This window comes from Telopea speciosissima, chromosome 9 (genome assembly GCF_018873765.1).
Source record: "Telopea speciosissima isolate NSW1024214 ecotype Mountain lineage chromosome 9, Tspe_v1, whole genome shotgun sequence".
Lineage (NCBI taxonomy): Eukaryota > Viridiplantae > Streptophyta > Magnoliopsida > Proteales > Proteaceae > Telopea > Telopea speciosissima.
Window position 1 is genome coordinate 7271271 of NC_057924.1, and position 22182 is coordinate 7293452.

At 36.6% G+C, this 22182-nt stretch overlaps 1 protein-coding gene across 2 annotated transcripts; it reads left to right on the forward strand.

Moving 5' to 3' along the window:
* On the forward strand, positions 1-19992 carry LOC122640539 (rab GTPase-activating protein 22-like). 2 transcript variants are annotated; one of them, XM_043833763.1, is made up of 12 exons: positions 1-140; positions 1475-1570; positions 3400-3503; positions 4269-4517; positions 4578-4630; positions 5706-5828; positions 7637-7725; positions 14415-14520; positions 17319-17416; positions 18491-18742; positions 19311-19395; positions 19646-19992. In XM_043833763.1, exons 1-12 carry the CDS (start codon positions 51-53, stop codon positions 19648-19650), a joined length of 1350 nt encoding a protein of 449 aa, XP_043689698.1. In that variant the 5' UTR covers positions 1-50; the 3' UTR covers positions 19651-19992. The 2 variants fall into 2 exon arrangements, with proteins under 2 accessions (XP_043689698.1, XP_043689697.1); XM_043833762.1 differs by having other exon boundaries at positions 4269-4630.
* Positions 19993-22182: the final 2190 nt, after the last annotated feature.

Below are 22182 nucleotides of genomic sequence, written 5' to 3' on the forward strand. Positions count from 1 at the left end.
ATTCATTTGAGTTTCTGTTTTAATCTATCCGGAGGAGCTTCTATTTCGGTATGTGGAAGGATCCTGGTACTCCTGCTGATTCCTTCTATGCAGTTCGCCCTGAATGCAGCGATGTTCCTAAAACTCGCTTCAAGATCAAGGTTCTTATTTATTTTTTTATTTGGATTCTTGAACTCCCTCGCCTTTTCGGCTCTTGTTAGATAGATATTTATACGTGCTTGTTTATTATGATCCGATAAATGCTTCATATTTCTTCATTAGGGATTGCATTTAATAATTCTTGCTTCTAAATCAAATTTCATCCTAAAAGTTATTGATTTTAATGTCTCTTTTCTATTTCCCGATGAAATAATTGCCTTTTCGATGTTAATAATTAATGTACCCCACTGTGTTGTTTGAAAATTGTTCTGATGTTTCGGATTCATTTTCTGGTGGGAAGTTTAATTGTATGCATATAATCTCATTTTTCTGGGGCCCCGGGAGGGGAGGTAATTAGGGGAATGTGCCGTTAAAACAGAATTGGTTTTTAATTTTTTTTGTCATTGGCTGTAGAGAAACAGTAACCCTCTGATATTGCATTTGTAGGAGATTTAAGTAACTCAAGTCAATACAATGAATGTAATTGATGGAACCTAGGATGGTGGAATATAGCGTCATCTGATTTGGCAACTTCAACAATGACAGAATTTTTCGATGTTGTATTTGACTCCAGAATATAGAAACTATAAGCATGACCATGATCTGAGCTGTATTTAATGTCACTGTCCTAACAAGTAAAGCTCTATTGCTGGATTCTAATGAGGAACCGATTGTGAGAACTGTTAAATGTAACTCCCTGGAGCTTCTAGTGCAGAAAAAAACATTTGGTTCTTCAAAGGATCGTGTTTTTTTCTTCTTCCTAATTCCTAATAAACTACTATCTGAAAGAAACTCTGCAGACTTGTAAATGCACTGGCTGGCTATGCAATGGCCTTTGACATTGTTTTCACCACACCAGCTAGGCCCTCCTATCTCCCATCTGGGGCTCCCACCCCAGCCTATGGAAGAACAACCTCAGCCCTGCAGTGCAAAGAAATGAAACATAAAAATAAAATAAAGGTAAAAAGATATGATCAGAAGCTGCTTGGAAGATATATATATATATATATATAACAAAACAAGTAAATAATAATTGCAGTAAAGTCCTTTTTGAGCACTCTTGGACAGTTTACACTTCAAACTCCTGAAAGATTACCATGAGTTTCAGGAGCACATGTAAACTGCAGGAAGTCTAATGATTAGTTTATCCAAATGAGGCCATTAAGTCCTTTCCAAGATTTAGATGACTTGTACATTAATAAAATAAATGTGTATCCTTTTGTGTAATGGGAGCTATCCCTGGTGGTTCGTTTCAATTCTAGTTTCTCTTCTTCATTATGGTTTTATTTTGTGCTTTATATTATTTTGACGGATCCTTCTGTTCCAAATTACACAGGCTGGGAAAACTTTAAGTGCAAGGAAATGGCATGCTGCATTTACTCCAGAAGGTCATCTAGATATCTCGAAGTCACTTGAAAGAATCCAACGTGGGGTAAGGACATTATTCTGGTTGGAAGCTTGTATAGACTTATTTTAGGTCATCTGTGCACAAGATTATCAGAAAGTCAGCATGCTTCCTAACATTGTCTGTCCACACAATAGTTTCTCTTTCTCAAATATGCAGTTCCTCTGGAGAATCCTGTTCCCTAATATTTATCTCCTATTTATACAAATCTTCTACTAGGTGGCTTTGAGAAACCAATTGTTGTAGTTGCCCCCCAGGAACCTTCTAAAATTCATCCATTATTTTCTTATAACATAATTCAATCATAAAAAATAGTTTTGCTTCCTACATAGTGAAAAGGCCGAGATTTGGTTATTTCTATTCTGAACAGTTATACCAGATGAATAGGGTGTGAGTGGGTGGAATTGAAGGAGCCCAAACTCTGGCTGAAAGTTGGTGGACTTGAAATCAAATCGCCTTGAAATTTCTTCATCAATTATTGAATTTTCTTCCACTTAGATTTTCTTCTTGTTCTCTTCTTCTATTTTTCCATCTTTTTTGGAAGTAGGTTGGAGTTTCTGATCTTCTTCAAATCTTTTCCTTCTCTTTGTTTTGGGTATTATAAGGTTAATGAGAGATTGTTATCTCTGAAAACCATCCGTCTCAATTCTTACACTTTCCTTTCTTTCTCTTTTGAAGATGACTTTTCTGAACAATTTTTATTGCTTTTCAGTCAAATATGGTATCTTGTTAGATCTGATGATCATTTTAATCAATTTACTTAACGAATCAAAGAGTTACTTTAATTGAGTGTAATTCCAAATCTCTTTTTAATCAATTTGGAAGGTACACATTATCTTTTGTGTGTAGACTGTTTTGCTCCCATCCCAAGATATCTTGGAATTGTTTGATTTATTTATTTTGAATTCTGTGATCAAAAGAATTGTGTTGCATATTCTAGTCCTCTTGTACATATTTTATCATGGTTCCACAAAGGCATGTTATGCACAATCTGAAGGAATACATCACCTGGGGCCTTTGTTGAAATTATTATCATGGAACTTAATGTTGAAAGCAATTAAGCTTCTTGTTGTGTGTTAATATACATTGTTGTAGACCTTATTTAATTGTAACATGGTATCAAAGCCAGGAGGATCGGGTGTTTGATCCCTGGTAAGTGTGAGGGGTTTGTTTTATGTGTTGTCGTGCCCCTTTGGTGCCACATGATGGTGTCACATGCAGAGCCGTGTGTGTGTTGGGGGGGGGGGGGAGTTGGGATTAGCGGTTGTAACAAAGCTCAATTACCGTATTTCTCTCCAGCTACCATTATCATTTGTAAATGGATTAGGAATCAGCAGAGTCTTGAACTTATAATGAAATGTACTCCCTCTATCTCACTATGACTGTCCTCTTTTAAAAGTCCCATAATCTAGGGAGGAGTGTTTAAAGCATTGAAGACACTTATTTTCTAGTATTGTCCTTCCACTTATTTTCAAGGTGAAGAGTCCTCTCCCATTTATTTTCTAAAATTTATATGTGATAATAAAAGGCAATGGGTATTGTGGTAATTGTGGTAAACTTACGAAAGATCCATTACTTGATTTGCATGATGGACAGGCAGTTTGGGATATAAAAATGGGAAAAAGGCTAGTCTTTGTAGGGTGGAAGTAGTAATACATTTCTAATTATCTATGGATACACCTTCATTCATGTTGGTAAAAGTTACTTCTAAATTTCTGATTTTCTTCTTTAATCTTCGCCATACAAAATTAATGATATGTTATGGGGAAATTTGTTATGTACAGGATTCATCAATTCTAAGTATTTTACAAAAAATGAATGTGAGTTAATGGTGCATTTTTTTTTTATCAAACCAGGGTATCCATCCTTCAATTAGAGGAGAAGTGTGGGAATTTCTACTCGGTTGTTATGATACTAAGAGCACCTTTGATGAAAGAGACGCAATACGGCAACGCCGAAGGTAATTAGTTTTCCAACTTTAGCATGCTGTTAGGAATTTTGAATTCTGAAGTTAGTTCACTCAAGTAGTGAATGGAACAATAAGAGAGAAGATCATAGGAGGAAGGGAGCAAGGATTGTTGGGAAACTTATATTGTAGGGATTATTTGTATTGGGACACACTGGGAGAAGCAATCCTCCTTGTTGTTTGAAACAATCATTCTATGACACTACCTAGGTATCTCGGATATAAATACTACCTAAAGTGGGAGTTTCTACTTGGTTGTTATGTTCCTAAGATCAGGAAAGGTTACGTGGTCTGCGTGGACCAGGAAACCTTTCACGTAATTTATTAATGTATTGGCTTTCAAATTTTATTCATGTATGGTTCTAGTTTAAAGAAAACCAGATCCAATATTTACTGGTAAAAGCATCATATGTTTCATCGAGTAGCTAAAGAGGTTAATGTGCATTTAATGTTCTTTCTCAGAGAAAAATTATCTTAATTTTACCTTCGTCATCCATGCATTTGCATGTATATCCATGAGCGGAGCATATTAAATAGGGACCACCCATTTTAGTAAAAGAAACAGACCAAAGTAAAAGACATTCTTGAGCCTTGACAACCTTGACAAGTATGCATGTTTTATTTGTATTGTTTTGTGTGTAGTACAGTATTTGATATGCTGCTATTTATTTATTTCTCTTAGAATGTTGAGGGTGCATTTTGAAATTCCCAAGGATGTCATCTCATCTCTTGACTTCCTTCTTATGAATGCAATTTCAGGCAGCAATATTCTGTGTGGAAGGAAGAATGCCGGCAGATGGATTCTGTTGTTGGTAGTGGCAGGATTATCACGGCGCCTTTAATCACTGAGGATGGTGAGCCTATTCAGGATCCTTTAAATATTTTGGAAGCAGGTCCAAATAAAGGATTGGCTTCAGCTCCTCAAAGAGATAGTGATGATTCGAACTCTGAGCTTTCAAGTGAAAATGAATCCAATAATAGTGCAGCCGATGGCGCGAGTTCAAGCACGTATAATGTACCAAAAGAGGTAAAGGGGGCAAATAGTCATGTTCCAAACAAGGCAACAAGTCGTGTTCTGGACAAGAAAGTAATCCAGTGGAAACTTACCCTACATCAAATAGGTGAGTCTTTTTTGTTGTGAGGATATGTATGGATTTATAACCTAGGTGCTTTGATTGCTGTTCTGCAATTGTTGTCTCATTTAAAGTTGCAAGTTTATGGGGAATAGAAATTTATAATTTTGTAGATAAATCTTGCTGGATTACCTATTCAAATCCTGGATTTATTTGGTAATTTTTAAAGCATTAGAAAATGTTACTTATGAACTTACCATTTCCTTTAGCTATTAAAATACCAAAAACTGCTTTAGACTTAGTAATTCACCTTGCCACAAAGTGTTTTTTTTTTTTTTGTTTGTTTTTGGGATATGATTTCTGATCGTATTTTGTCATGTTTCACGTTAGTATAGAAAGTTTGCTTTCTATAAGTGAATTCACTTTAACTGCAAAATCTGTGGAGAAAGGCTGAACATAAATTTGCATGCATGTCTGTATCATGAGTGTAGAAGTTTAATATTTTCTCTTATGCTGGTACTGTTCACCCTTTCTTTTCCTTTCTAATCTATGCATACATACATATATGTACACCTTTTTTGAGTGCCATTAATAAGCTTTTCTCAGAAACCTTTTTTTTTTTGGGGGGGACAGATTTTACGGACTGATGAACTCTGTGTGTGTGTGTGTGTGTGTGTGTGAGAGAGAGAGAGAGAGAGAGAGAGAGAGATGATTATGAAGAAATATGCTGTGTAGGGAATAATGATTGTAATGCCATTATTAGGTTTTCTCATTGACGTAGATTGTACAAAGATATATCTCTTGTTGTGGATTTTGATCTATATTTCTGTTCTCTCTGATGCTTTTTAATTTGAGAACCCAGCTTTTTTTTCTTTTCTTTATTAATATATTTTTTCCCTTTCTAAAGAGGGGGGGGGAAGAAGAAGAGAGAGAGAAAACTAGTTCCCTCACATCAGTGCTTGGTTCCTACCTAATAATAATTTCCTCTGGGACAGAAACAATGGAATTTTATAAATTTCTATTGAAGTTAAGAATAATGGCATCAATGTGTAGTAGCTTTGGTCTATCAAGTAATCTGTCTACTATGCTTTTATATTAAGGAACAAATTCTTGTTTTTGCTAGGTCTTGACGTGGTTCGGACAGACAGGACGTTAGTATTTTACGAGAAGCAAGAAAATTTATCAAAGCTTTGGGATATTCTAGCAGTTTATGCCTGGATAGATAAAGATGTTGGCTATTGTCAAGGTGGGTAATCAAATATTTGACCTTTTTAGCTATAAGCAGTTGATGTTGCACCCTCATTAAATTTGAGAGAGAATCTTGGTTGGAGAAGTTAGGTACAGAATCCAGTATATAGTGTGAAATATCTTGCCTAAAATGGGCCAATAATGGCTAGCCTTCTATTACTGCAATCTGTTGGGCAAATTTGGTCGTGAAATCTTGCATTTCTTAGCTCCTTCCTCTTTTGATTGGCAAACAACGATCATTAGTAGAGAAATTTTATATTCATATGGGGAGACTGAAGAAAAGGAAAAACTGCAACAGTCGAAGTAGAAAAGGAACTAAAAGGGCAATGATTCGCCAAAGTCCAAGAAATCTTATTATTTCTTAGTGGTTTAATCCAAATTCTTTAAAATGAGTGAAGTGTCAATTTTCAGATTTTCAATTTTGAATTTATGAACTTAGTGTATATGGGAACAAAATTTCCCTTTTCAAATGAATAGAACGATTTTGAAGAAATGAGGAAGACTGCAATGCAAAACAAACATTAATCTTGGTAATTTAGTAATTAAGGTCCTTCAGCACGTAGATTGCAACCCTGAGCTAGGTTCCAAGTCTCGGGTTTCGACCAGCCCAAAACCGAGATATGGTTGAAACTGGTCGAAACATGTTACTTTTTCCCAGCCGACTCGAGACTGGTTTTGAGGCACAAAAATGGTTTTTTAGGTCTGAATTTTTGTACATAGTCTATTTTTGACATTCTAAACACAAGGTATGAACTATTTTCACAAAAAAACACTCAAAATGGTACTTGTGGTTATTGATCCAAGTTTTCTAGTGTACGCTGAAGGATGCACTAAGCCTGGTATTAATGGTATTATAAATACTTGGTTCACATAAAGTTGAAGTACAAGAACACTGAATAATACATTTTATCCAAATAAAACATTAAGGTGCTCCTTCTTTCTCAATTTCAAGCCGAGTTTCTTGGTGGGTCCAATCCACAAGCTGCGTACCACTTAATATTTCGGAGCCATTCATCTAAATGTACCACATATGTATCCCATGACATGCTTTGGGCCCAATTGTTCTGATAGTCCATAATTGCCCATCTATAAGCCTCATCATCAACTTGTATAAGGTATCCAACCTAGGGAAGGTCTCACCGTGACTGTAAGAAGTAAGAGCCGACACACATGGCTGAGATGGATACCCAAAGATACTGTCAACAAAGGTTGACCCAGCACCTGACCCGTACCCATATCCATATTTAGCAGCAGATGTATCATGACCACTCCCATATCCAAATGAAGAAACCTCCGAGAAATCCACACTTTTGAGCCAATCTCCTACTCCTTGTCGAAATCACCGAGACAGTGTATGTTTCGATCGAAACTTGCGAGAAATGGCAAGTTTCGATCAAAACTTGTCATTTTTAAGTGCCGATTTGGGTTGGTTTAACTGGTCGAAACCAACCGAAACCCTGTATATTTTAAGCTCCTACGGTCCTACCTTAACTCGTCTCAGTTTCTTGCGAAACCAAGATATCTTGGTGGTTTTGGTTGGTTTCGACCGAGTTCTCTTTCCATGACCCTGAGAACCTATAATCTATCCTTCCGTCCTTCTTCCCTGGGTTTATTGTACCATTTGTTTAGTTTTAGGCGAAAGTCCTCCATGGTCAGTTTTTTCCCTTTCCGCACCTTACCAATTGAATCCGTATCCAAATTATACGTATTTATGGTTCCTTAATTAAGAAAACTGTTACCATTATTTCTATGTTTACTGTTCGCAACAAGGTGCTGAAACATGTGAACTCGTGAATTGCTGGGCAGGAATGAGTGATCTTTGCTCCCCAATGATAATACTTCTTGAAGATGAAGCAGATGCATTTTGGTGCTTTGAACGCTTGATGCGCAGATTGGTAATATTTCTTGTTCCCTCAAATATGAGATCTCTTCTGCACACAGACACCATATGAATCCCATTTACTTTTGGAGATTTACAAACTAAAATGATGGTCTTTTATTTGCTATTTTATGTTCATAATTTCTCTTTCACTAATTTGATAGATTCGACGTCCCTAATGCATGAAACATCCCCACCGCCTTTTATTTTTTAAATTAAGATTCTGTATAACAAATCCTTTGTATTTTTCTAAAAGCAGGTGTATTTTTCATATAAATTAATATCTTCATGCAATCTATAGGGGAGGGTTTTCATGCACGGCCGCATAAGGCAGGGGCGGGTTACGATGCATAAAATAAGGGGAGTGGGGTTTGGTCATTCGACCCCCTCGTGTCCATATAAGGGTCGTGCATGACTGTAGAAGCTTGCACGGCCATGCACAAAACCTTTTGCTTATTCTATATTAGAATTTCTTTGAATTTTTTTCTGTTAGCAGGTGTATTGCTCAGAAACATTTTTCCTTTTATTGATTTCCACATCTTAGTTTATTATTGATGTTTATGGCCCATGTTTTGATCATCTTCCATCGAGAGTACCTACTTCACTATGTATGTGGGCCTTTTATGCACCAATACGAGCATTTTGTGGTCCTTTAAATTCAGCAAAAAATCAAGGACGATACAAAGAGAAGGCTTGTCATGAATATTCTGCAATTTCTTTCTTTCCCATGGTGTCCAACAAATGACAAAAGATGGAAGTTTTCACATAAGATGCCCCCTTCCATGTACCACCCTCCCCTTCCACTAAATGCCCTTTCTGGCCAAGCATCATTAAGAACCTAGAAAATTCAAGGTAACATCTGTGAAATTTTGAAGCAACTCCTGAATGTGGGCCCAAGTCTCAAAAGTAAAGAGGTGGGATGGAGTAAAAGGTGGCCGACTCTCCCACTCTTTGCTTTCATTCGAAAATGTACTACTTTTTTTAATGCGATTTTTATGACATAAGTGAATCTTATGCTTTTGTTGGGTGATGAGTGGTTCATGAAACAACTTGGACTTCTGTAATCAGGCTTCACCTACTTCAAGGATGTTTATTGTAGCCTGAAGATTTATGGTTGAAACACTCTGTTAATCCAAAACTTTTTTCCAATCTATAAATCTTTAATATTTTGGTTGACGTAAGACAATGCTCTGAATTCTCTAGTAATTGGTTTGTTTCTGAATACATGCTCATACTGACTTGACAGAAAGCAAATACTGATGTCTTTGACCAGTCACCAACATAACAGGATTGAAACAGAGTAGGAAAAATCCAGATTTAGATAAAAAATAATAATTCCAGATCCGCAGATCAGATCAGGAGATCCTCCTGTTCAAGTGAAAGTAATAAGCCTAGAACAGATACTGAAAATATTAGCAAGATCCAAGAGTGTTGGATTTGCTTGCGTGGACAATTCCTAGTGTCACTAGAAGAACTCAAAACTAATCAATCAACAGATCTCTTGAAAGAATTAGATATCAGATTCACTACAAACAGTTTCAGATTCGTCTATACCTATGAAATCAGAAACAACAGAACAATAAAGATCAGTTCTTGAATACTTGCTGAAAATAGAAACTGCTAGTACTCCAACCCAGATTAGGGATTCAAGATTCAACCAGCAAGATGTAATTGAAAGCAGAAAACAGATCAGGCTACTGACCGATTGATATTTACGAATTTAGAGCAGAGATCAGACCTGTGGATTCTTAGTTAACATAATTCCCAGATAGAATAGGAAAGTTGTATCGCAGGGATGAATCTGGGTTCTGTTGCAGGTTGCTGCGCAGGAACTTGCTTTGCTCTTTGAAAGAAATCAGGTAAAGAAGAAGAGGAGATGGCCTGGGTTTCTCTCGACAAGGTCTAACTGGAATCACCACCAGTGGTTTCTCAGCTTCACCATCAAGAAAATAACTCCTGAACACCCAGGAGGATGCTCTGATTCACCATAGAACAAGAAGCAAAACTTTGCGTATACTGTCAAAAATTGTGGGTAGCTTATACCCCCGTGCTTTATTTATAATAATCAGTTGAAGAGAATCACATTCATAACTGGACTTGGCAAACAAATTGTTGGAATATGTAATCCAGAATACCGTGGGGGTATTCTGGTCCCTTTGGGGTTAGTTTATTTATTATGTTATTAGGTAGAGTCGGCTATGTGGGTTTTAGTCCCACATCGCCTAGTTTAGTCTCGTTGTAATTTCCCCTCTATTATAAATAGTGAGGCTTACCTATCAATGATATTATTCTAAGCTATTATTTTCTCTATTTCTCTCTTCTCGTCTCTCTCAAGTTACTGGTTACAGGTCTTAGGTTTTCTACATGGTATCAGAGATAGGCAACCAGTGACTGATTCTCTCCAAGATTTGCAGTTTTGAGAGTCGTTTCAAAGTTCTCCGATTTATGGAGAAATCCTTGTTCATAAACGAAGAAGAACTAGGGTTTCGTATAAGTTTCGTTGAAGATTGATGTATATTAATCATACTGAATCGTTGAATCTGCTATTCTGTTTGCTTTGCCGCCTCCTTCTTTACTAGGTTTCTTGGTTGCAAGGTTGAAGACGTTTTTTTGTCCGAATTTCTCGGTTGCAAGTTCCATCCGGTACTTTCTTTGTTTTATTTCCCGGATTTCTCGGTTTTTGGTTCATGCTATTGGTTTTCTGCCTCAATTGCACCTGTGATATGTGCTTGGTTACCGCCAATCTTCTGTTTTGATTCATTGTCTTTCCCCTTTGGTTCATGCTGGAGGCTGGTGAACCGTTACTCGAGCCCTAGGTTCTTGATGGGTTTGTTGCTGGTTCTTCCTGATTTGCTTGTTTCTCGGCATGATCTCTTGGTCAATGGGTCGCACTCTTTTCCCCACTGGTTTCGTTAGTTGTAGGTCCTTCGAAGGTGACGATGGCATACTGTTGAATCTGAATCTCTGTTTGAATCCTGGTACTAAAGACGACTGGGTTTCCTCCTCTGATTGCTGGTTGTGTTTCGATTAGTATTGGTTTTACAAAGGTTGAAGACGACCATGTTGTCTGTTGAGGCCCTATCCTAGTAAACAGTGTCGTTGCAGCTCTTGTTCCTTGATTTTCGTCAAGTGTTGCTTTCGTTTTCGGCTGGAGGTAGAACATGATTTCTATAGTTAACGTGAGTTTTGGGTTCTTTTGCTGGTTACGTGACTGTCAAGAAAACTAAGGACAGTCACATTACCTATTTTAAGTATTTTTTTCTTTTGTCCTTTATTACCCCATGTCTCCCATGTTCCCTATGTCATCCATGTCCCCATGTCACTTATGTCACCATATCCCATGCCAATCCCATAATTTATCATTTTCCATAAAAACCCTTGGTTTTATGCTTAATTTAGTTCATATCCATATGTCATGTCATTGCCTAATTTGTCCCCATACAACAATACTAATTCTTCATGTCCCATTACTTCTTTATTTACCATTGGCCCCTTGCATAATTCTGGTTATTTACGGAACTGCCATTGCTTTTTCATACATTCCCCTATTTGACTACCCAATTGACCCTTGAAAATTCTGATTTATTACCAGTTTGCCCTTTGGCTTAGATTGCATTTAAAAGTGGATTTCCACCAAATTACAGCCATGCCATCATTTTTTCCAACACCGTTCCCTTTCAATAATTCTAATTCCCTTCATATCCTATACCTTTGGCATATACCCATAACCACTTTGGATGATAATGATATTCTCTAATTTGCCATTTCTTCCTTTTCCATTACCCTTAGCACCTCTTGGAAAATTCTGAAATATTATGTTTTTGCCCTATCTCTTACATCATCTCTGTTATGTCCACGTGTACTACACATGAGGGGGGGGATTATGTACAATACACCTGTAGACATTGCAGAACGCAGAACTTGCAGGAACATTGGTGCAAAACATAGAACATCAATTTTCTCCACCATTGCAGCCATTGGGTATCATTCGTTATTGGGTTGAGTTTGCCGTAAGGGGGAGATTGAAGTATTGAAGAGTATTGAAGATATTTGGTTGTTGCCTATTTGAGGACTTTCAGTTAGGTTGATACAGTATTTTTTCCGCTGCCTGATTTAGTTTGTTTTCGCTGCTTGCTGCTAGTTATTTAACTTCAAGATTTTATGTCATTATGACAATCTGAGATTCATCACTGAATAGCTATTGAAGATCGATGAAAGCTGCCTTTTTTGGAAGACATTCCAGTTCCGGTTTGCTGATCATGTCTGTCCAAGTTTTGAAGATCTATTTTTCAAGTTCTTGAAGGTTTATTTGGGAGCTGCATTCATATGTCAAGCTGGATTCTGCTGCACCTTAGTTTTTTTCCCATTTTGTTCAAGTTGGGCATTATTACCTTGTATGCGCCAACTTGAGGGGGAGTGTTAGCATTATTAGGAGTTCTTTTTTCTTTAGTTCAAGCTGGATCTTCTTTCTTTATTTATTTGTATAATCCAGCTTGAGGGGGAGTGTTGGAATATGTAATCCAGAATACCGTGGGGGTATTCTGGTCCCTTTGGGGTTAGTTTATTTATTATGTTATTAGGTACAGTCGGCCATGTGGGTTTTAGTCCCACATCGCCTAGTTTAGTCTCGTTGTAATTTCCCCTCTATTATAAATAGAATAGAGGGGCTTACCAATCAATGATATTATTCTAAGCTATTATTTTCTCTATTTCTCTCTTCTCGTCTCTCTCAAGTTACTGGCTATAGGTCTTAGGTTTTCTACACAAATCATATTATATCCAGGAAATATCCCCCATGTGTAGGACGGTATGAGTCCTAGTTACAGTCAATAAATAAAAGAAAACATAAACACAGCAGGACTCCTCTACGTGAAGGATTAATAGAATCCTAATAAAAATAAAAACAAAACAAGATAAGATAAAATGCTTAACTGACCCCCAAATTGAACCAACTAACCCACTGGTTCAAGAATTGAACCAAAACTGACCTAAAACAAGACATAACCAGACCCAGGCCACGTTATTCCTGTACAACCAAAACTAGGTAATGTAGTCCTAGATAGGTAGGAGGCCTACTAGGAGCCAAAAAACAAGATCAAATAACAAAAGGGGTTGCTGGTTCGAATGGACAGCACTAGGATTTAGGTCAATTCCTAGGGTTAGGGTTGGATATTGGGAAAGGGGTTTATAGGGTATTAATGGGCAGGTCTAGGGGGTCAATATGGTATAAAAATAATAGGATTTGGGAAGGTTTTAAAATTCTGCAGTTCTGGACAGAATTGTGTTGCAGGTTTTGGGTTTTAATGGAGTGAAGGAATAGAGGGGATAAAGTGGGAGTTTGGGGCTGAAACTTGGATCGAGTGTCAACAATGATGTAAGGGATGTATGCTGAAAGTTTGGTTTGAAACTGATGGACAGATTTGGAGTTATGGAGGTTTCCTAGTAGAAGTAGGAGAGACAGGTAAAACTGTAATTTCAGACAATCGGCTGGGTGGATGGTGCTGAAATTTGAATCGAGTCTCTCTTAGGGTTTGAGGAAGACTTGATCAATTTTTAGCAGATTCTAATGGTTAGATTTGGCTGGGCAGAATTCTCACGAAAATCACCTTGTATGTGACCTTCTAGAAGGAAGAAGAATAGTTGCAGAATTTCTTACTTGTTACAGGTCTTCAATGGCAACAACTTTGAAGATGAACAATGGGGTCTCCCGATCTTCACAATGCAAGGAGCTAAGTAGCAGCCCTCCCGATCTTCACAATGCAAGGAGTCGATTGGAGATCCACCAATCCCTTCAACCTTGATATTACTCACAAGGCACACTCACGATGGAGCTAAGGCAGCAAGCATAAAGCTAATTTTTATTAATCAAATTCGTGTACAATGCTGGCCTCCCTTACAAACTTATATAGAAGACTCAAAAAATAGACTTAGACACTAAAAAGGAATGGCCTAACCTTATCCCTAACCTATTAGGCAACTTAAACTGACTAGGAAACTCAAATAGACTCAAAATAGAGTCCTAATGACTTAAAACAACTTAAACTACTTAAAATAAAGAAGATTCCCTAGTAGCCAATAGGATATAAGAACCTCTTAGCCAATAGGATTACTTCACTTAAATTAGACCAATTGAACCAATTGGATGCAACCAATTTAAACCGGCTCAATTAAAAACACACAATAAAAACTAAGTATTGGGCTAATCCTGTATGCAACCTATGTACCCCTATTTTAGGCCCAGAAAAGTGGCCTATTACATTAGAAACCCATGGGATCAAAGGCCCAACATGTATGTAACCCAACGCTAGACTTATTTCTAATGAAACAAGCCCTATTTGGTGATGAATCTGCATCACTAGGCCTCATTAAGCCTGGTTTTTGTTGAACTTCTTACACTGGTAGGTCTTCAATTCTGCATCAGAAAGACTTAGTAACATGCTTTAGTCTTGCCAATCATTTGGACCCTTAGACATTAGTTATGTAATGCAACAGAATACTTCAGAAATTTTCATCTTCTACTTACTGCAACATTCAATTTGTTCCATGTTCAAGTCAACAGTTCAGAAGTAGCTTTAGTGACTTTTGTACTTAATTTAAGCCTTCAATTCTTGTTATTTTGAAAATTCACTGGATTCTTTTCCATTTCTTCATTTTAATTTGACTTCAAGTTGCTTATGATATGCATTGTTATTTGAAAATTTAAAGCGAGGAAATTTCAGATGCACAGAGAGCTCAGTTGGTGTGGAGACACAACTTAGTAATCTAGCAGCAATTACTCAAGTTCTTGACCCAAAGCTTCATCAACACTTAGGTACTGATTTTATTCACATGTTTGACCGTTTCTTGGAATCTAGTTCATCATATGCTTTATTTCCATTTTGAGTTTCATATTCTCACATTATTCAATTCCTAAACTCCACTTATTTGATTGGTGATAATATGTTTCCTTTCCATTTAATCAGCATCAGAAGTCATTAGAAAAATGGTATACAATATAGAATTTAGATATTGCTAGGTTACAGAATCCCAAAGAACTTTTTAGGTTGTCACTTGGAAAAGCATAATGGAGGTGTCTGTGACCTGTCCTCTTGTCACGCCAGAGGGGGTGTTATCATGCACCTATAGTAAATGCTCTCATGATTTATGTAGTAGTTGTCTTGACTGTACGGAGTTCATAATGCCAAGTTGCTGCCACTCTTTTATCTTCTGTGGTTCAATGACAAACAATCAAAGCATTATGCCTCCTGTAGATTTTTATACCCCAACACTTCAAAGCAGGAACTGCCTCCATAGCACTTCTCTTTTAAGTATAAATTCTTTCAGTTTTAAATATAACTGTCTCCAAAATCATACCCTTGCCCTACCCAGGTAACACCCTCTTGATAATAGTAAAATTGGTAAGGGTATTTATTTCATCCTTACCTACTGGTGTCAGAGAGGAAAACAATGTTTCATGTAAGTTTTGCAATCAGTCTGGATAACCTCTTTGAGTCGAATTTAAGCTTTTGTTGGAGGTACTTTTGAGCAAGATGAGTTTGTTCTTCTTGAGCTCCTGGTTTGTTATTGAGCAATTGCTACCGTTGGAATCACCACAAACCTTGGAAACTTTTAGGTGGCAAGTACTGCCTTAGGATGTTATGATCTTGTATGCACAAAACGTTTCCTGTCTTCTCTTTACGTACACTATTTTCAGCCCAATGTCTATAGTACTATACATAATCTCTCCACCCCAAAGTCAACCAACTTTAACATTTTAATGCCTACAATCCTATTGAGATATAGGTATTAGGTTTGACAGCTTTAGTTTGTTTCGAGTGGTGCACTTTTTACCTAAATTGGAGAGCTAGATATCATTTATCTGGCTAACTTGCCATTGCTAGGTTCCCACTCTTTCTGCATTTGTTTATCTACTTAATTGTTTGTTTGCGGTTACTTCTTAAATCATATCTAATCTGAATTGCACATATAATTAGCCTCATTGTCTGGTGTTGTCATAATCTAGGTTTCATATTCATATTTTGATGGAGATCAAGAGCTGTGAGAGAAATTTGGTGGAAAATATTGTGGGACTAAGATTAGTTACCATGTTCTAATGCTTAAAATCGTGAGTTCCAATTCTCAAACACCAACATAATTCGGCTCAAACATGAATCCCTGACCTGATATGCAAGAATTGCCCACAAGCCCTGGTTCCAACCCATGAATACTTGCCTAGTTACCTGCTAACACGTTTTTGTGATAGTTATAATGGTTTGTTTTATATAAAACTAATGTCATTTCTTATTTTATCTGTCTGTTATTTTTAATACAGGCTGTCAAAACCTGACTGATTTGTGAGGGCTGGGCTCAAGTATGCCTATGCCTACCCACTTAAATGATTGGGTGCATCTAAGCCAGGGATGAACTCTTTAAAACCAGGTTGGCTTATTGGGTAGCACTGTAGCAGCAGACTCTTTAAAAGTATCACTGAAAGTCAGCTGTTTAGGGAGTGTGGTCCTTTGATCTTTTCAAGAGCAACAGCAGATGTGATATTGGCTCTTTGCTGCCCCCAACTGAAAGAATGTTTAAACTGAATGTGAATGGGTGTTTTCTAGGAAACCTGGGATCATCAGGTATTGGGGGTCTTAGATTTTGGAAGTGTAGATCCATTGGGGTACCCTGGCCCTCTTGGAGAAGGTTACTCCATTAGGGGACTTGTCTTTGGGATTGGGGTACTTTCTGGTCCTATTGGAGAAGATTACTCCATAAGGGCAGATGTGATGGCTTTGAAGGTGTGCAGGACTTTTTGATTGGTAAAGGATTGGACCAAGCTATAATAGAGGGTGATTTGTTAGTGTTATAGGTGGGATGAGGAATTCATAAGAAGAGCCATGTGTCTACACTCCCTAACTCATGCCCAATTTTTTTTAGCTTCCCAGATGAATTTCCAGTTTCAGTGAACGCCAAGAAGTGAATGAAACACCTGATGGGCTTGCAAAAGGGTATGATCTGTCTGAGGCTATGTTATGGCAATGATGTCCCTTTGTGTGTGCATGTGATGGGCTTCTGCTTGAATTCTTGCTTTGGGTTAACTCTTTGAGTGCTTTTCCTCCTGGAGGATTGCATTACCATATTATTGTGTCCATATTTATAGACACATTAATTTTCTTGTTTATATTTATAAAAGCATTAATTATCCAAAAAAGTCGATATGTAGTCTGGGTGGAATTAGAAGATTCATGAGGGTTTTTCTTGTGCTATTACTTGTCTGCCACTGTACATTTTATTTCCTCTGCCACACAACAAGATCAATAGTAAAACCAGTTTTTTTGTTTCCCACCACAGGTAGAGTCATGGAAGTTTAGTTAATTTTAAAGTACCAAGATTTTTACTCAAGTAGTAGATCCTGGTGGGGATTGAGATATTTATGACTATTTTGTTATATCTTTGTTTGTGATGATTTTCATCAATTATTGGCCTTCATCTGTATTTTTCTCATCTCTATTCTTAAGAAAAACAGTTTTGGATCTTGTATATTTCTTGCATGTTTCTTTATGTATGTCAATGGTACTCAAATTGCAAAACTAATGAGTTATTTTTTCCTTACTTTTTTATGACATCGGAGCACAGAAACTTTGGGTGGAGGTGACTATCTATTTGCATTCCGTATGCTTATGGTCTTGTTTCGTCGAGAATTCTCATTTGGTGACTCATTGTTCCTTTGGGAGGTATAATTCAACCACACCAGCTTTCAAACCTCTCTGCTCACAGTTCCCCTTCCTCCCTTTTCTACCTTAAATTAATTTTCAGGGTAATCAGTATATATTCATAACTGACCTGTGCCATTTTGAATTAACTTATTGGGAAGAGATTCTTTCACTTGAACACATGACATTTGACAGCTGACTTGAAGCTCATCCTAGAGCTATCTAGTTTGTAGGTGTAGCAAAACTTGGAATTTGGAAGGTTGCTCTAGTTAAAAACAAATTTGTGGAAGAATGAATGACAAATGAATGTCACATGGTGAAGGACTATCATACATTTTTTTCTTAAGAGTTATGGATATGATTGGTCCATGTCTCTTTGCCCGGAGGGTCAAATTAACGTGGATAGTGCTTTTACCAGCTGATATCTTTTGTTTGAGGTGGAGGCCTGAATGAGGAAAATGTTGTGAGTTGAACTGGGTGTCGTCTCTGGGAAATTGTTTAGGGTTACAGGAAGGGGAGATCTTTTTTGCAGGCAAAGGGAGGTGAGGCTGAGAGAACCCCTTGCTTTGTAAACCTGTTTCCTTTTGCATTATGAAAATTACTTATGATACTCCATGGATGTGAGTAAATTTGAGCAATCAAGTGGTTTTTCTTTTCATCTATTTCTTTGCTGCATCATCATTAGCTGGTTTTTCTACATGTTCATTATTCTCAAAGCATTATCTGCCTGGAGAATCTTTTTCAGCTATTCATCACTAATTTTATTGATTAGTTGAAAATTTTAACCTTCAATGTGGAAGACTGTTTATACATGCTGCTGTTAGAGTGACCAGTTTGTTAGTTTTTGTGTTTAAGAACCAGAAAAAGAAGCACCAGTTGTGAGGTCTAGTATTTTATTTGGCGAGCAATGGGGATTTTGAAAATATGGATGAAATTGTTTCTATGAATGCATGAGTGTGCATGTTTGTTTTTATAATAACATCTTTTCTTTTTCTTTTTCTTTTTTTTTTTGGGTGGCTGGGGGGAGAGTTGGGTTGATGTGCGCAACATTCTTTCTGATAGAGCCTTGATATCTGTTGTTCAAACCTTGTGCAGATGATGTGGGCCTTGGAATATGATCCTGAACTCTTCTATATGTATGAAGAGTCTGATACATCTAGCCAAAAAGGTGAAGGGTCTAAAGGAAAAGCAAAAGCAATACGGCAATGTGGGAAGTTTGAGAGGGAGAATCTGAGAAGTGGATCAGAAGCTCCTCTTCCTATTTCAGTTTTTCTTGTTGCCAGTGTCTTGAAAACAAAGAGTTCAAAGCTAATGCAAGAAGCACGGGGCCTGGATGATGTTGTTAAGGTAAGCGCCATGCTACAATCCAACTTTAAAATCAATTTCCAAACATAGTTAACGGGAAAGAAGTTTTTATTTTTTTATTTTTATTTTTTTTTTGGGGGGGGGGGGGTTTGCATCTCTGTTGCAGCAATACAATATTGTATAGTGAGAGAACCTTTAGTGTTATTTTTGTGAAAACATGATTGGTCATTTCATCCAGTTTCTGTCATTGATGACTAATGGCACTGTGATCTTCATTATATCATTTACTGTTTTGAGTACTTCCTAGTTCCTACAACCTAAATAAAAAATCACTCTGCTCTTTCATAACTGGAAGTCTGTGTTACCCATATACTTCAACAACCTTATTGTGCCAATATTTCCATAATCAAATAATGAATTGAACACATAAAAACAATGTCTTTGTTGTATGACTGTATCTGGGTAGCATATTCTGGAATTAAATCCCCCTGTTCATATGGCTTGAGCAGCATAAGAGTGTAAACAGTGTATCTTGAATTGGTAGCCCTATGAATTCATTACAAGACATTCTCCCTATCACTCATCTGATCGTTGGCTTCTTCACTGTCAGATATTGAACGACATAACTGGAAATCTAGATGCCAAAAAAGCTTGCAGTGGCGCAATGAAGCTTCACAAAAAAGTATTTAAAAAAGGTATTGTAGAAATCATCATTCTCTTTGCATGAAATAGTGTTCTTCTTGTCCCACCCATATTTTCCAAAGTTTTCCAAGAATTGAAAAGTTGAAATATTTGCACCCCTAAGTTATTCAAAGATTTTTCTATCTGAAACTTGGTTATGATACAATTTAGGTAACACATCTATCATCCATTATTTGTCTAAACACCATAGATTTGACATTTGACCATTAAATTAATCTCAATGTTGACATATTATTTCTGCAGGCTAAGAAGACGTAGTAGTTGAGTTGAAGCAATTTCAGAAGGTCTCAATTTTTTATCCCACCTTTTCAATGAAATAAAGGGTGGAGTTTTTATACTGAACTGTGTGAGTAGGCAGAAGAATATTACTTCTACCTATTCTCATCTGAGCGAGTTCATAGTTCGGTAATATCTGGCAAGAAAAATCTGGCTAAACCCTACTAAAAAGAATTCCAGCGCTAGCATTGTTGTATGTGAAATTTTACTATAAGGTGTACTACGATCATTCTATATTTATATTACAATTTGTTGTTTGTAATATGATGGAAATACAAAGAAAAAGTTTGCCTCTTCAGGCTTATTCCATATCAGAATTTTTTTTTAAAAATTTTTACAAGACTTCCTTATTGGACAGGCATCCGGTTGTTATCCTTTAATTTGGAGAATGAGGAAAGGTTGTGTAATGGCTGCTTTTCCCACATCTAATATTAACAAGGCTTAGTGCTGGTTCTATCACTGAACTATGTGTTTGCAAATCCTGGAAAATAATATGGCTGTAATTTGAGTAGGTGAAATCTGATGTCTCGTAGTATCCAACCCAAAAGCTTAAGCTATCAAGTGGAGAGGTCGTTTAATTCCAACATTACTCCTCACGTGTTTGCCCCTCTTTTGGGTGATACATGTGGCATGTGTGGTCCAACTTTTGGGTGGTCGTGGTTCCTCTTCTAGATGATCACACAGAATATATCATTAATGATGGGTATGGTGCTCTGATACCAAGTTCAATTGTAGATTAAGCGGAAGAAGGGAGACAGTGAAGAAGAGAAGGAAGAGGTGAGAACTAAAGGAAGGAGGAAGAAGTTCGAGAGAATGAGTTAACAGGAATCATCTTTCATCACTCTATATTATTCATATTAAGAAAACCAAATTATAAGTATGCCTTTACATTCTAATAATTACACCCTAATCCAACTCATAGGTTTGCAGTGTCCATTAATGCCTGTTTTTTCATTTATTAGTAATAGAAATCCCACTGTTGGGTTAGTCCAATCTTAATTTAGTTTGTCGAAAATTCATTTTGATCCAACGATCAGAACCCCCTGGGTATTTAACATTTTTTTGCTTTTTGATAGAGAAATTTTTTTGCCCCACAAAATATAGGCTTTTCTAACAGATCACCCGGGGGGGAAAAGAAAAATCTAAAATAGGCGCCACCTCTCTCTTCCCCTAACTCACAAAAATCCGGCTTAACTTGCAGTTCGATAATTGCAATTTTAATCTTTTTGTTCCTTTTAGATTTTCAAATTCCCAATATTTTCTTCAATTTTTCAAAGTTGCATTTCCAAAAAAAAGACAAGAATGCAATGTTTGTCCTCCCCTCTAGATTAGCCAAATGCATGCTCCCAAAAAATAAGATATAAGTCCTTTTTTCCCCCTTGCAATTCATAGAAGTTGCACTTGCTTAAATGTGTCTCTGCCTTTTTTTTAAAACATAATATGCCAAAGGTGCTCCCCTAAGTATCACATTTTTATTTCTCCAATTTGAAGAAAGTCACTCTCAAAAAAACAAAAAAAATGCAACTATGCCGCTTTCCACAGAAGAGGGGGAAGTGTATTACATCTAAGCACCCTCTCGTTTTGGCAATTTCTCTCTCCTCCCTTTCCTTGAGGATTTAAGATACTATCCTTGAGTCCTCGTGCTGTTTAAATCATAAAGTATTGAATATTTTTGCAAGTTTATCAAATTTCCCTTCTATCATTTAATTGATATTTTCCCTAACAGACCAGACTAAAGAGTCCAAACCCAAGAAATGAAGTATTTATCCAATGAGCTTTTAACAATTCAATTTCATTTCCTAGTATGACTTCAATTTTTTGTTTGCCAAAATACAAAATCTCAAACTTTCAAATTTAGTCAAAATTAAAAATTTAAGCCACTTAATTTTTCTCTAATTCATCACATTCTCAAAAAAGCAATGTATGTTTTTTTCCCTCAATTTTACTAAAAGACGTATTCCCATAAATGAAATGAAATTAAATTATATGCCTCCCCCTTGGCCTTTCACTTAAGTTGCACTTTCTGAAATGTGTCACCTTCTTCTTTTTTTTTCATCTTCATAATTGGCTAAAGATGCATTCTCAAAAGCCTAACATTTTTTCCTTTTTTTTTTCCTCCAATTTGCCAAAGTATTTCCTAAAAAAGGTAAGACTGCAATGTTTGTCCTCCCCTCCCCGTTAGCCAAACCTTGCTCCCAGTAATGCATATTCAAATAAAATACAAACTCCTTTATTTTCTTTCAATTGGTGGAAGTTGTAATTTTTAAAATGTGTTTGTGCCTTTTTTTTTTTTTTTTAAATAATATGCCAAAGGTATTCCCATAAAAACCATATAGACTACGTCTAAAATTGCAAGGAAGGAAAATGAAAATTTCCAGACTTAAAGAGTAATTTTTGTAATCATTACCCCATATTATTCTATAAACTATTTAAAGTTCTGATCATATTTAATAATGAAATGTAATTTTTATTTTACTTTTTAAATCGGAGGGAATTGGATGCTT

Excerpts from the sequence above, each read along its gene's own strand:
- LOC122640539 (XM_043833762.1), top strand. The coding sequence starts at position 51 with ATGTGGAAGGATCCTGGTACTCCTGCTGATTCCTTCTATGCAGTTCGC. Across the intron at positions 1,571-3,399 it reads TTGAAAGAATCCAACGTGGG|GGTATCCATCCTTCAATTAG; the intron begins GTAAGGACATTA and ends TTATCAAACCAG. Across the intron at positions 17,417-18,490 it reads ACTCATTGTTCCTTTGGGAG|ATGATGTGGGCCTTGGAATA; the intron begins GTATAATTCAAC and ends AACCTTGTGCAG.